At 41.0% G+C, this 13,467-nt stretch overlaps 1 protein-coding gene across 3 annotated transcripts in view; it reads right to left on the bottom strand.

Annotated features, from left to right (window-relative positions):
* Positions 1 to 13,467, bottom strand: part of samd12 (sterile alpha motif domain containing 12) — a 106,862-nt gene that overhangs the window by 35,999 nt on the left and 57,396 nt on the right. The window contains exon 5 of one of the 3 annotated variants that reach the window (XM_085791232.1): positions 10,264 to 10,411. The exons of the other annotated variants lie outside the window; for them this stretch is intronic. Within the exon in view, the coding sequence (XP_085647358.1) occupies positions 10,407 to 10,411 (5 nt within the window). The 3' untranslated portion in view covers positions 10,264 to 10,406. Of the gene's footprint in view, positions 1 to 10,263; positions 10,412 to 13,467 lie in introns of those variants that run through there. 3 annotated transcript variants of the gene reach the window in all.

Here is a 13,467-nt window from a genome sequence, read left to right as displayed (position 1 = left end):
AACTCGTTTTTAATGTTTCTGAAACAGGGGATTTACGACATTATGACAATCACAGCAGCAAAGAGAACTATCCAAATTATCCTTGTTATTCTCGGTGTAATAAGTTGTGTGCCATTTTGTGAGGATGCAAATGAAAAAAAAAATCTCCCAAGGTACCTTGGCGTTCAGTGCTTGACTAGTGGGCCAAATTGGTAATTGTGTATATGGGAGTCAGTGTATCGTCATCAGCAGAAAAGAGCGTTCGCTCTGTGGGCTGAGGTATAAATGAACAAAATCTCCTGAAACAACATTTTTCTTCATGCATATTCAGGTCATTAGACTTAAACCTGAATCATCCTTTCTCATTGCTGGACAAGAAAACAATTTGTCAGGGTGCTTTCTCTGTTTTCTCACCCAGCCCTCATTTATGTAGGCTACATCTCTCTACAACTCCACCCTGTATAAGGCCACCATTCAGCCATTTAGAGGTGGTGTGGAGAAAAAGGTCACCTTTACAAAAACACGTCCTCCACCTTGGACATGGCAGTGAGCACTTCACTCACCCTCGGTGTTGTCTCTGCTGGACTCAGGAGAGTCAACATATTCTTACTGTGTTTGCTCACTCTGCCTGGCTGCATGGCCTCTCTTTTCAATAAGTCACTGCTAATGCCATTTTTGGTACTTTTATATAAAATCAGGCTCTAGCTGGGTACACGCATCTACAGAAATAGCAAGGGATCTGCGCTCAATATCTTTGTCAGATAGTATTGTAATTGTGTGGGGCTAAGGTGGCAGGAGCCGAGTGACTCAGTTTGGATATTGCCTGGCTAGATTTCCCTTGAGCCTGTTGCAGTGTAAGTAGTCTCTCTAGGTCTCTCTCTCACACATCTGTCTGTCCCCTCCTTGCTCTTCATCTGTCTCCCTCACTTCTTTTTTTTTGTGCTGTCTCACCCACCACACTATGGCAGAAAAACAAGTCCTGCATGCTCCAATCTCTCACACATCAGATGGAACATTTTTAACACAAGAAAATGAATGGATATATGTGCAAATGTCTGGAGGATATACAGGAAACACATTTACCAATTTGTGCTACATCACACAAACACAAAAGCATTAGCCGAGTTCTCATTGCACAAAAAAATGTGCCGTTCGATTGACAAAAGATCTGTTACAAAATTGATTATGAGCATTTCTTGCTCTTTCACCTGCAGTGTGGTTGAGTTTAGGTTGAGATCTTAAAGACCAAGCTTTCGCTATAGAAAGCTCTGGGAAGAAATTAACCGAGACGAGCATGGATCAGGTCTGCACACCAAATATGAAGCTTGAGATGGCGGTCAGTTAGTTTAGCTTATTTTATTTTAGCTAGACTAGAATTAGCTGGCATCATATGAGCCTGAGTTGGTGCAAAACAGGTAAAATCAACTCAGCACTAAAGTTAACAAATATATTTGTTTAATTTGCACTAAACCTTTGAGGCTAGCAAAGCAACAGGAAATCCCTATGCAGCTGGACACTTAATTTCACAGTTTGTTGTTTTTATCTTCTTTGAAAATGTATGTATGATAATGAGATAATAGATGTTGGCAGATGGATTTCCTAATATTAAGAGTCAGTCTTGCTGTCTCTCCCTAGTATTTGCAGTCTATATGCTAAGCTAAATGTCTGCTGGATGTAGCGGCAACTTAACTGTACAGGCATGTTGTTTTTCCTCATTTAGCTGTCAGCAAGAAAGTGAATAAGCAAAAGACTGGTGATTGCAAAGCAAAGCAATTTTGCTGATGAGGAGCTGGAACGTGGTTTGCTCTCGGTATCAAAGTCAGACCACTAACCTTGCCGCCCACCTGACCTCCCCCTCAAGTGATTTTGTGGAGCAATAACAATGTCACACCACTGCTGCCATTCCCTCTGAGAGAGATCAGATCAGTCACATCACTAAAAGAGGTTGCCTCTCCAAGAAATGTAAACATTTGACAAATTACCTATACCGGTCCTTTGTTGCACTAGACACACCAGACAACCTCCCTCCTCCCTATTATAGACCTGTTATCACATAACAGATTGAAGCAGTGCATTAGACCTCATGATGGCAACATGAAATAGAAAGAGGAGAAGACAGTAGTGGCAGAGATCAACAGACAACAAAGTCAAAAAAAAAAGATGTTCAATGTGTGAAGGTTATGAAGCATGCAGTGGTAAATTCAGGGACAATAATGTCAGCGCTGTGACCACTTTAATCAGTCTCTCCACACCTTCCAATCTCACTTTCTTTGTCTGTTTGCCAGTGGTTCTCTTTCCTTCTCTCGGTCTCCCCTCCGACTTCTCTCCACTCTCTCTCTCTCCGTCTGTCTGTTCATTTACACTTGGCTGGAAAGCAAACTGCCGGGCCCTTAATTCTTCTGCTGAAGCCCGGGCGAGCTGGCCAGAGACACAGGGCCATATCAGGAAATAGGATTAACGGGGGGGAAACGTTCACAAGTACAGGAAAGGAATAAGACAGCGAGTGACAGAAAGCACAGAAAAAGGGATTATGAAAAGAGATGGAGTCTGTGGAGAAGAGTCTGACACGTCATCTCATCTTCTTTTTGCAGAGGGTGAAAAATGTTGTGCAAAGATGGGAGAGTCAGACAGATTGGCTTTAAGTGCCTTCTCTGTATACAGCCTGGGCTGTAAATATGGAGTTGATGAATAAGTCAGTGTTGTTGGCTGCTAGTCAGAATTAAACTATGCAGCTGCATACCTCCATTCTGACAGAGGCCAGATATCTGAAAAGGTCACTTGTTGATGGACCTTGGGTTTCAATTGACAGCGGGATAATTTACAAAGGGCCTGCCTGTATGGAAAATCTAGCTCGTGCATCCTTATGGCCTCTATGAAAGGTTGGACTCTGAGGTCTTCTTTGCACACGGGGCTGTGTGCATACATGTGTGTATAAATGACAGCATCATCCTGTCATAAAATGCTCCATTGTGATGAACTTTGAAGCATCTGTCTGACATTTGCCCGGTGTTCCCATGTGTGATCGTAAACAAGGATGGATAGCATCCAGAGCAGAACATAATAACAGCAGATGACTATAATCTTTCTTTGTGTTGTGTGAAAGATGTGCCTCCATGTTGTGTTATTTGTCACACTATTGTGTTCCCTTTCTGGGAAAGAGCACTGAAAACAGTTCAGTTAAACTCATCAATAATGAGAAAGAAAGAACCTTCCGAAAAAATGCCTTTGTCTGTAAATCGTCTCTGACGCTGTATCCAAATTGGAAATTATAGCTGCTGCGCAGCGATGGGTCGGGTCCGGGCTACTTTTGGGCAAATTTAGGCAATTCTGAGCAACAAACAGGAGAATAGGAAGACAAGACAGTTGTCCTTATAATGTCCAATTTGGACCAGTTGAGGATTGAACCCACAACCTCGGGAACCAAAGACCGTTGTCTATCGCACTGAGCTAATTGACAAGTGGCAGTTCAGCAGTGGCTTCACAAATTGAGTAAGCCATTCACTGTCGTGTAGGCAGATTTGAAACCACAGTAAAAAGAAAAATCAGTTTTTGAGGTAATGATATGTATTTGTTAAACATCTACTGTGACTCTAAGATGTTAGGAGCCTTCGCACATAGTCCAGTCCAAGCTATTTGGATTTTTAAAATTAGAAGCTTGCTGTGGTGCCACCATTAGGACAATTGTCTTGTGTTTCGTGTTGAGGACAACTGACATTTTGATCTGTCATCATCATCATCATCACCCTTGCTGGGACTCGAACCCACAGCCTCTGACACCAAGAACCAGCTCCTAACTGGCTAAGCTAATTGGCTGGTAGTGAGACCTGCTGTGTAGCTTCATTTATCCACTCAGGTGAGCCAGTGCCCGGGCAGCTGTTGTAAAGGCAGATTTCAAAAGTGGTCAAAAAGTCAGAAATTATGTTATCTAAACAAAAATCTGTTAATACATAAATTGCATTTAGACAGCAAAACAGCTTGAGGACATGTGACATTTTGATCTGTCATCATCATCATCATCATCATCATCACCCTTTCTGGGTCTCGAACCCACAACCTCTGACACCAAGAACCAGCTCTTAACTCGCTGAGCTAATTGGCTGGTAGTGAGACCTGCTGTGTAGCTTCATTTATCCACTCAGGTGAGTCAGTGCCCGGGCAGCTGTTGTGATGAAATGGTAAAAATTTCAGAAATTCAGTCATCTAAACAAAAATCTGATAATACATAAATTGCATCTTGACAGCATGAAAATGTTGGTGATTTGTTTTTAATGATAAGTGTTTTGCTTCATAAGAGAAAATCTGATGTTTAAAAATTCCACACTCACATTGGCTGCAGTTGTTCCCATGAGAGCAGAATTCAAAATGTTCTCAAAAATTCAGTTTTTGAATTAAAATTCTGATATTTGCCAAACTTCATTAACCATGACTCCAGAATATTCTAATTTTTTTTCAGGAAGTTTGAAAATGTATTTAGCAAGAATTTGATGGTATATGTTTACAGTAGTGTTTACAGTCAAACGTTTTCATGCACTGTAGGCTCAATTTTTGCTTAATCAAAAATCCGAGAAACAAGTTTTGTGGAGGACGGTCTGGAGATGCTCTGTAGCAAGTTTGGTGACAATTGAGCAAAAATTGTGGGAGGAGATACATTTTAAAAGTTTTACAGTTATTGAAAAAAACAGAGTGATGGACTTCATAATTTGTAATGAGTTTAAGTGGACAAAAGTTTCAGCAGTATTGAGGCTACATTGTGGTGAAGTTTCAACACTGTAGCATCTACCGTTGGTTTGGTAGGAATTTTTAAAGTTTTTAAATTTAAACGCTTATTGTGCCCCCCCTAGGAGGGGGGGGCACATGTCCTTGGAGTTGAGTGAATCTGGCATGGGGTCGGATGTTTCTGTGAAGTTTGGTGAGTTTTCGCCCATGGGAAGTATGACTTCCTTGGAAGAAGAAAGAAAGAAAGAAAGAAGAAGAATTCCTAGGAATACAATAGTGTCCCGGCAGCTTAGCTGCCCGGACCCTAAAAAGGGGTGATACTATCATATTCTGAGAGCTTCTTGAGAAATATCCATTTAGTACAGATGTAATCAAATTGAGAACTCAAAATGCAGTTGAAACAATAATTTACTGATCGATCAATTCACACATCCAAATGAAAACTAAATAATAAACAGCATAGCATCTATGCTTTTCTTGTTAGGTATCAATAAAAGTGTATTCAGGCTGTCAGCAATCACAACAGCTCCTCAAATTGATTCTTGCATCTGATATTCATGAGGGCTTCTACTTCCTTATCCTTGAATGCTTTAGCGACTAATATGTTAATGGGATGTTACACATCCACAACTTCCTTCACTCTTTTATTACCAATAATAAAATTGATACATACTGTTTTAGAGATGTGTTTCAATCCATACTCAAATTCAGCATCCTCTTTATGCTGCATGTGCACAGCAGGGCAATGATGATGATATCCCATGCAGCCACCATCATTAGATGTACTGACACTGCACATTTTAATTTTGAATTACAATAAACCTGCCTCTAACTCTCACCTTTTAATAACCTAGCAAATTATGACTGAGAGAATCATAACCAGCTCCTCAGTCCAATACCTTAATTACAGCAGCCTTGCTTTTCCACCGTCTGTTCGAAGCACATTCCCAGAAGACACACACACACACAAGTGGGAAAATGAAGCCTACGACTAGACGGGACTTAGCTGGGGTGTTTGAAGTGTCTAAGAATAGAAGTGGTGATGTAAAATATGGTGGAATGTAGAGTCCTTGTTTATCAGATGTGAATGTCATTAAATCTAAGTATTTTACATAAATTCACAGCCGACTGTCAGGAACATAAAATTCACTCAGAGGGAGAAGATGCACCACAACAGAAGCAAACCAGAGGCAACATGATGACGTAAATCCTGAGATGTTTCCATTTAGCAATACATGAGAAGGGAGAACCACATGATATTCCTCTAAACTTTTACATTAATTCAGTTGTTCAGAAATAAAAGATATTCAGTAGTCCTTAAAGAGTAGATAAGGGTCTGGCGCTTTTCCCATTATCACGTTATATTTTGAAACTTCTTTGTACATAATGCGCAGACTATTAACGGGGTAACAGCTCACTGTGCTGGCAACAACTATGAGAACATCACCAAGTGAAAATATGACATGCTTATTTTTTTTAAAGGTGATTAAAAAGAGGTTTTACTTCATCTAAGGTGAGACTTCTTATCCACCTTAAAAGCTTTTGAAGGCGAGCCATTCTTTGAAGGAAAAAATCCAAATTTTAAGCTATTTTGAACAATTCTTCTATACAGTAAATTTAGATTAAATGACACTACTTTAAAATAATAAAATCTCTGTAGTTTATACTAGCTGCCCATCACCAAAGTCAGACAATAATCACAGATTAGCTGGTGAACATACAGGAGAGCTGCTAAAAAGCTCAATATTTCACTGAGATGGACACAGATACCTATATGGCCAAAACAGGGTAAAGTTTGCAGCTGATAAATTCTAAGCTAATGCTAATGTTGCTTTGTGCCTGCTGAATGGTGAAGTAAGCTACTGTTTAGTAACATGTTGGTCATAAAGGTTTGTTTTTACATCTCCAAGTGGTTTCGACAATAGGGGTGACCCATGGAAAATGGAAAATTTCTCATCTATAAGTAAAAGCTCTTCAAGTACATAGAGCACCACTGGCATTTATTTAGCTGAAATACTTAAGGGACATTTAAACTACATCTACATTTAGACTAAATGTAAATTATTACTCCCCCCCCCCCCCCGAGAGCCATGGTATCACTGCATGAATAAGATGCTACTGTAAGATAGAAACCAGGCCAGCGATCCAAGATTGTCATCCTTATTCTGGGAAACTGAACGCACAGTCCTGTGGGCCCATCGTCCAAATGAGTATGCACAGATCAACAATGTGTTCAACAGAGCAAACAGTGACTGACTGACTCACTCACTCCCACATGTCAGTTACCTTCGTTCCAACACGTTTAATGCTGCTCATGTGTGACAGGGGAACAAGGTAACGTTGCTGTGGAGCAACCTTTAACTCCACAACAGGGTTTTGTTTGTGTGTGTGTGCTGTTGCCGTAGGCAAAAAAAAGTTTGTGTACAGCATTTAGCAGACAGGGCATCTGACACGGTGATCAATATCAAACTTTCCCAAGGTCAAACGGTTGTCAGGAGATATTTGTACAATCAGACAAGAAGAGAATTACTCAACCTGAGCTGTTAATTCCCATAAAAAGGGCTATGACACGTCCTGCTGTGGGAACCAGGAAGCTAAAATGTGTGTGATGTGGTAACCACTGGATAAAAGCCATAATAATTTTTTCTTTGATTACAGATACTTTGATGATGCAGACATTGTTCCTGCCCTTAGTGCCCTCTCAAGTATTACTGCTGGAGTCAGACACACGAACCAGATCGTCCCCGCAAAGATCAGACAGCGGTTACATCCTCAGAAGAGCAGCACTGAGAAGTGGTTAAGTAGCAATCTGTAATGTGTCTGTTAGAGTCAAACAGACAGAGGCAGAATTAGAGGCACTCAAAAGTGAAGTACTTCCATGGCACTGTGGTAATGGGCAAATAAAAATCTAAAGCAAAAAAAAAAGAGAGAGGAAAAAAGAAAAAGAAAACAGGAGTTCTTGTGAGTGATTTCAGCTCCAGGGTGGAATCACACTGATGGAAAAAAGTAGAGTGAAAACTCAACTAATATTTCAACTGATGATTTAATGTGTGCATAATGAAAAATAATATATCCCTCATAAATATCTGCCGGGTAGATTTGGTGTCATGTGCCCCTAGTGTGCACTGTATCATGATATTGCCGTGCCAGGGTAGTAAATGGCTGGCATAGCTGAGCATAGCCTGCCTGGCCCGTTCCACTTCTTATGGTTTCCCTGTGCCCATTTTATAGTGGCAGCACTTAAAACACTGACATGCCATAATTCTACACTTTCTGCAGCCAAAAGCTGTAACATTGATAGTGTAGGAAAGCTGGTGGTGGAGATGGAGCTGAGAAAAGTGGAAGGAGGGGAAGTAAAAATGTGTAAAGAATCAAGTAAGGGGACAGAGAGGAAGGATGTGAGTGTGTGTGTGTGTGTACGTGAATGTGTGTTGTACATTTGTTTTACATCCAAATGCCTTTGTTATGAGTCATTGCCTGAGGCGGAACAAATTACTGTAAATGGAATTATTAGTGAAACACAGAGGGTGAAAGGAGGAATTCAAATTAAAGTGTTTACTTTCTATCCATCTGCGTAATTACGCTTTGGACACCAAGCACAGGGAGTGAGAGAGTGTGTGTGTGTGCGCGTGTGTGTTTATGGATCTGGGAGTATGTGTACATCCGACTGAATATCAGAGGTCACAGAGGTTCCTTTGATCTGCCAAGGTTATAAACCCCCTCCACCCCTCCCATAATCAGCACACTGGCTACGAGCTGCTTTAATTACAAAGAGCTTGTGTACATGACAGATGAACAAAGAGGGAAGCTGGTGTGTCTCCACGAAGCGGTCCATACGGTAATGCTGGGTTCAATTCACAAACGCGTGCGCACACACACACACACACACACTTGTGCAGAGCCATAGAACTAAAAGCAGTGACCATGTTTAACTTGTAAATTACAACTGCGATAAAACTGTCACAGGTGGCTGTATCATTAGATGTCGGTTCATTAAAGAGTCACTGGGTATGTAAATATGAATGGGTTTCTCCAGTGCTGTGTGTGTGTGTGTGTGTGTGCCCTGGTCTGCAGAGTGTTTGTGCACGGCTATGGCGACTTAAATCAATTTTAAATTACTCTTTCTTGTCTGAGGAAGTCAATTTGACCTCCAATCCCTCTGTAACCTGTCATCCAGACACCGGGACACTGTTTGATTTGATCTTCCAAATAGTGCCTCCTGTAAGACGAAGTGGAGTATATAGTGTACTGTAAAGCATAGCAACCGTGGAGATTTTCGCATCTGTTTTCTGTAGGGAATGTGAAGAATAATAATACACATGTGCTCAGCTGTATGTGCAGACAGGAGCGATTGCGTCAACGTGCAGTTCACTACAAGTAGGTCAACCCAGATGGTGCACCCATGACAAAAAAAGATGAGTGTGAAACTCTGTAGCTACAAACTCTTCTACATGCTCAGTGGTCGCCATCTTGGAAGATGCAGGAACTACCAAGCAATTTTCAAACTGGCCCAGGAAGCTGCAGCTGCTGTGATGGTCACAATGATGAATTAAGTACAGCTACACTGTTGTTGGATAGAGATCATCGGTGTGGTTATTTACAAAGAAACATGAATTCTAGCTAACTTGCTAACAGCAGCTATTGCCATGTAAGTGTGCATTGGTTTGACCTGAGACAAGATTACCCTGTGAAACTGACACACAGTGCAATAAGCTACAAATACAGTATGAGTGTACGACATGGGAGAACCAGAAATGAGACGGTGTGTACGAGACATGCACCAGTAGTCAACTCTGTCTGAAAAAGATTAAAAAATATGTAAATATGAAAAGTTTGCCATATTCACTCCTATTTATAGCATTATATCATCAAGACATAAACACACATGCACACAAACATGATTCAGAAGAAGCTGCAGTGTACATGAGGCTGTGGAAAAGGAACTAACGGACTAAGATCTGCATATCTCCATTGGTAAGAGAACATAAATTGTTCCCGGTTTCCTGCACTGACAACTTAATGCTCCACTGGTTTGACACCTCAAGTCAATCATTCCAATGTAAAGTGCTTTGATTAAGAGCAATATATTAGCGCACTGGACTAGGGGAGGGCTGATGCTTTGGACCCGTTTACTTGGCTTCCTTTTGGAGACTATCACAATATGTTCTGGTGTAGGAGAAGAGGACAATTTATTTAAAAAGAAAAGTGACAGTCCTCAAAGCTACCCCCCCTCGCCCCTCCCAATCTACCCATCCTCTGAGGTGTATCTTACCATCTGTGCATCTTATCATTAACTGAAACTCTGATAGTGTAACGATGTTAGGATTTTTATTCTCACAATGTGCTACATGTCAGGCTTTAATGTCACGTCAAAGTTATGTAGTGTGATGCCGTATGTGATGCTGCAGTAAAAGCCAGTTTCCACATGAGGGATTATTACACCTCCCACTACATCACTGTTTCATGCACCCTGCTATTTAGCATCAGCATGTTTGTGTGCAAAGGACCACAGGATAGCTACATCAGTCGCAGAGTTAACTTCATTATTTAATGTTTCCTAATGTACAGGAATGTAGCCGCAGGTATGAACTGAGTGAAACAATAACTCAAGGAGTCAGCCGGCAGTGGGAAACACTAGGCGTCCCTCATTAGCTGCAGCAGTAGTAGCGGCTGGCAGACTGGTGCTGCATTGGGGCCAGGCCATCCTGGGGTCAGTCTGGAGGATAATCAAAAGCTATAATTATATCAGCAATGTCCCTCAAGCACAGTGACTGGCAGGGGCGAAGGATTGCTGACCACCAGTATCACTGCAGCACTGCACATGGAGGACATATAGATAGAGACAATGAGACAGAGAATAAGACAGAGAGAGGAAAAGATGAAGGGAATAAAGTAAACATGAAACAGGAAGAAAAAAAACAGTTTCACGAGAAAGCACAGATCCTTGAGCGGCTGCTGCTCTTGTAATATTGAAACAGCGATGTAGGAGGAACACAGGGACAAAAAGTGGCGAGACAATGAAAGACATGAAACACTGACATGCAAATAGATAAAACAGACAGAAACTGCGAAAAAGAAAAATCAAGCGAGAGAAGGAGAGACAAGGAGACCAGCTTGGCATTCATAGCTGGCATATGAAAGAGTGGCGGGGGTGGGGGCCGGGGTGGAAAAAGATCAATCATGTGGAATAACAAAAAGACCTTTCAACAAACTGGCTTTAATCTTCTGACAAAGCAACAAACTGCTCCTGATGTGAAACTTCTTTCTGAGGAGCAGGGGCCCCTGCCTCTAATAACTCCCCTCTGTGAACAAGCTAAATCTTTAATAGAGGCCAAGTCAGCCTAAAACTCCTTTGCTGTGGCACGCACGAAACACGTAAGTGGCATGTGAACATTAAAAGAAAGCGCTACCTGTTCAGAAGACAGTCAGCGGGAAAACTGATAGTGTGCATGCGTGTGTCATTTAAGAAATTCTTCTGTACTTAAAGCACAAACTACTGCATCTACCTGGAAACACACACAGGGACACTCACAAGTATCATCAACACAGAGGATAAATATGGGTATGTGCAGAGAATTATATCATGAGCTATTTCAAAAAAAAAAAAAAAAGCCTCATTTATATTTCATCCCTCCGGCAACCCTTCCCTCTAAATATTTATTAAGTAATTAAAATAAAGTTAAAAAGCCTCTGAAGCTTGAGGTCCTGTGGTGGTGTTGTGGATAAAAAGCAAAGCTCAGTTACAATTAATTCTGTTTTAAACCCAAAGCTTAAACTGCTGCTGTTTCAAATACATTTGGGTTGAAAAGGTCTTTTCAAAAATCAGGGAACAATCATGGGGTCAATGAATTCTTTGCTACAGTATGCTGATGCAGCTAAGCTAAGGCACCTTGCAGTTTAGGCTAATACACTACAAAACCAATCAAAAGGTAAAATACAAATTTTACTCTTATATACTTCATCTCAAATGTACCTGTCTGACTTACTGACAGGTAGAGACTTCTGAAGTAGCTTGCAGCCTTTGCATCTCTAAGAACAACATACCAGATGAAGGGGGCTTCAACATCATTAAATCCCTTGGGCCGGATCAGAGTACACTTGTTTGTTTGGTTATTTCTTACCATACTCTAGCATGAGTCAATAAACTGTGCCTTGAAAAGTTGGACTTGAAGTTCGAGTGGTCCCTGTGAAACCTGACGGCGAAGAGATCTCTCTGGTCTAATGAAGAGAATTAAGTGCTTGTTTGAAATTTTGGCAGATGTAAATATTCCATCACAGCTGGAGGCAACACACAGGATGCTGAGTGCTCTTGGTCTTAGATTATTTTATTGCTGGATTGGATTTTAAACTTATTGGGTGCCTACTTCCCCTACTGTGTTGAACAACGTTAGCTGGAACAAGATGGAAACACCCAAAGCTTCATGAGTTAGGCTATAAAACTATGTGAGGCTATAGCTACTTAATAAACACATGCTACCTTGAGTTAAATGCCAACATGTTTTCAGTGACAAAATGTTGATGTTTAGCATACAATACTCACAATGTTCACCAGTTTAGTTCCTTAGGCAACATTTGCCAATTAGCAAAGAACACAAAATGCACTTGACAATGACTGAAATGTCCGTAGCTTTGGGGGAATCTGGTCATAAGCCAAGGTATTGCGGAAATTGAAACCCTGACCTGATCATGGAACTGGATGGGACTGCAATTCATCCTCTGGAGAACACGCATGTCTATATGAAATGTCACGGCAATCAATCCATTAGTTCTCGACCGACTGACACTCCACTCCCTAGAGCTCCACGCTGCTAGCATGACTAAAAATGATCCGTGCTAGGTGTTGTTAAGTGTTAGAAGGTCTAGACCAGGATCAGCAGAAGCCTTAGGGCTAGAATGTTTTCAGCGGCAGCCAAAGTAAACCATGAATACATATTTGTCTGTTGAGATGCCAGTGTGCAACTAAGGTTCATTCCACTCGTCAATCTTCTAAAAATAACAGTCACTATCCTAATACATCAAAAACCCATTGGCCGACAACAAATAACATTGCCTTTACTTATTCAATTATCCGCTCTTTCCATCTGTTAATTTTAATTTGTCATGTATACTGCTGTATATTTTGTTTCAGACCACTCTGTGTACTTTGCTCAATGGCTAATTTTCCACCAGGGTCAATAAAATGTTGAGCATGAGTCATCCAGGACAGTGTTATTTCTCTGTCACGTTTAATTGGTTTCATAATATAAGCCAGCAGCACAGCGGACACAGCACTTGTGCAATGCGCCAGAGTGAGTACCTGCGCATTACAATGACAAGCACCGCTTACCACAATGTTCACCATGGGTTAAAAAACGACTGATTAAAAAACAGTTTCAAGTTTTTATGTTTCCAATTCTCCCGCTTGGCACCGAGACAAGCAGACAGTCACTTTTAATTACTGATAGTTTGGGAGGGGGGGAGAAAAATGCGACACAAGGGAAATAGATAGGCTGACATTTTGGCAAGCAATCAAGCATAAAAAGACTAATGGCACCAATTACAAGTGATGTGGGGTGGGTTGATCAGCTTTTCTTATGCAAGGCTTGCTTTTGATTTTTAATTTTTTTTTTCTTTCCTCCAAATTGTGTTTTACAGTGAGTCACTGCCATGTATGCTTTTTTGGTGATTGTTAGAGGGGAGGGCTATTAGACTGTACAAGAACACAATCAGAATAAAAGCACTCCACTGGTGCAACAGCAATGAGCTGTTTCACTTGTAATTTGACCTTATGGA

The sequence above is a fragment of the Trachurus japonicus genome, chromosome 11 (assembly GCF_045865225.1).
Source record: "Trachurus japonicus isolate A0001 chromosome 11, Traja_1.0".
NCBI lineage: Eukaryota > Metazoa > Chordata > Actinopteri > Carangiformes > Carangidae > Trachurus > Trachurus japonicus.
The sequence above is the reverse complement of the archived record's forward strand: the minus strand, read 5'-3'. Positions and strand labels throughout refer to the sequence as shown.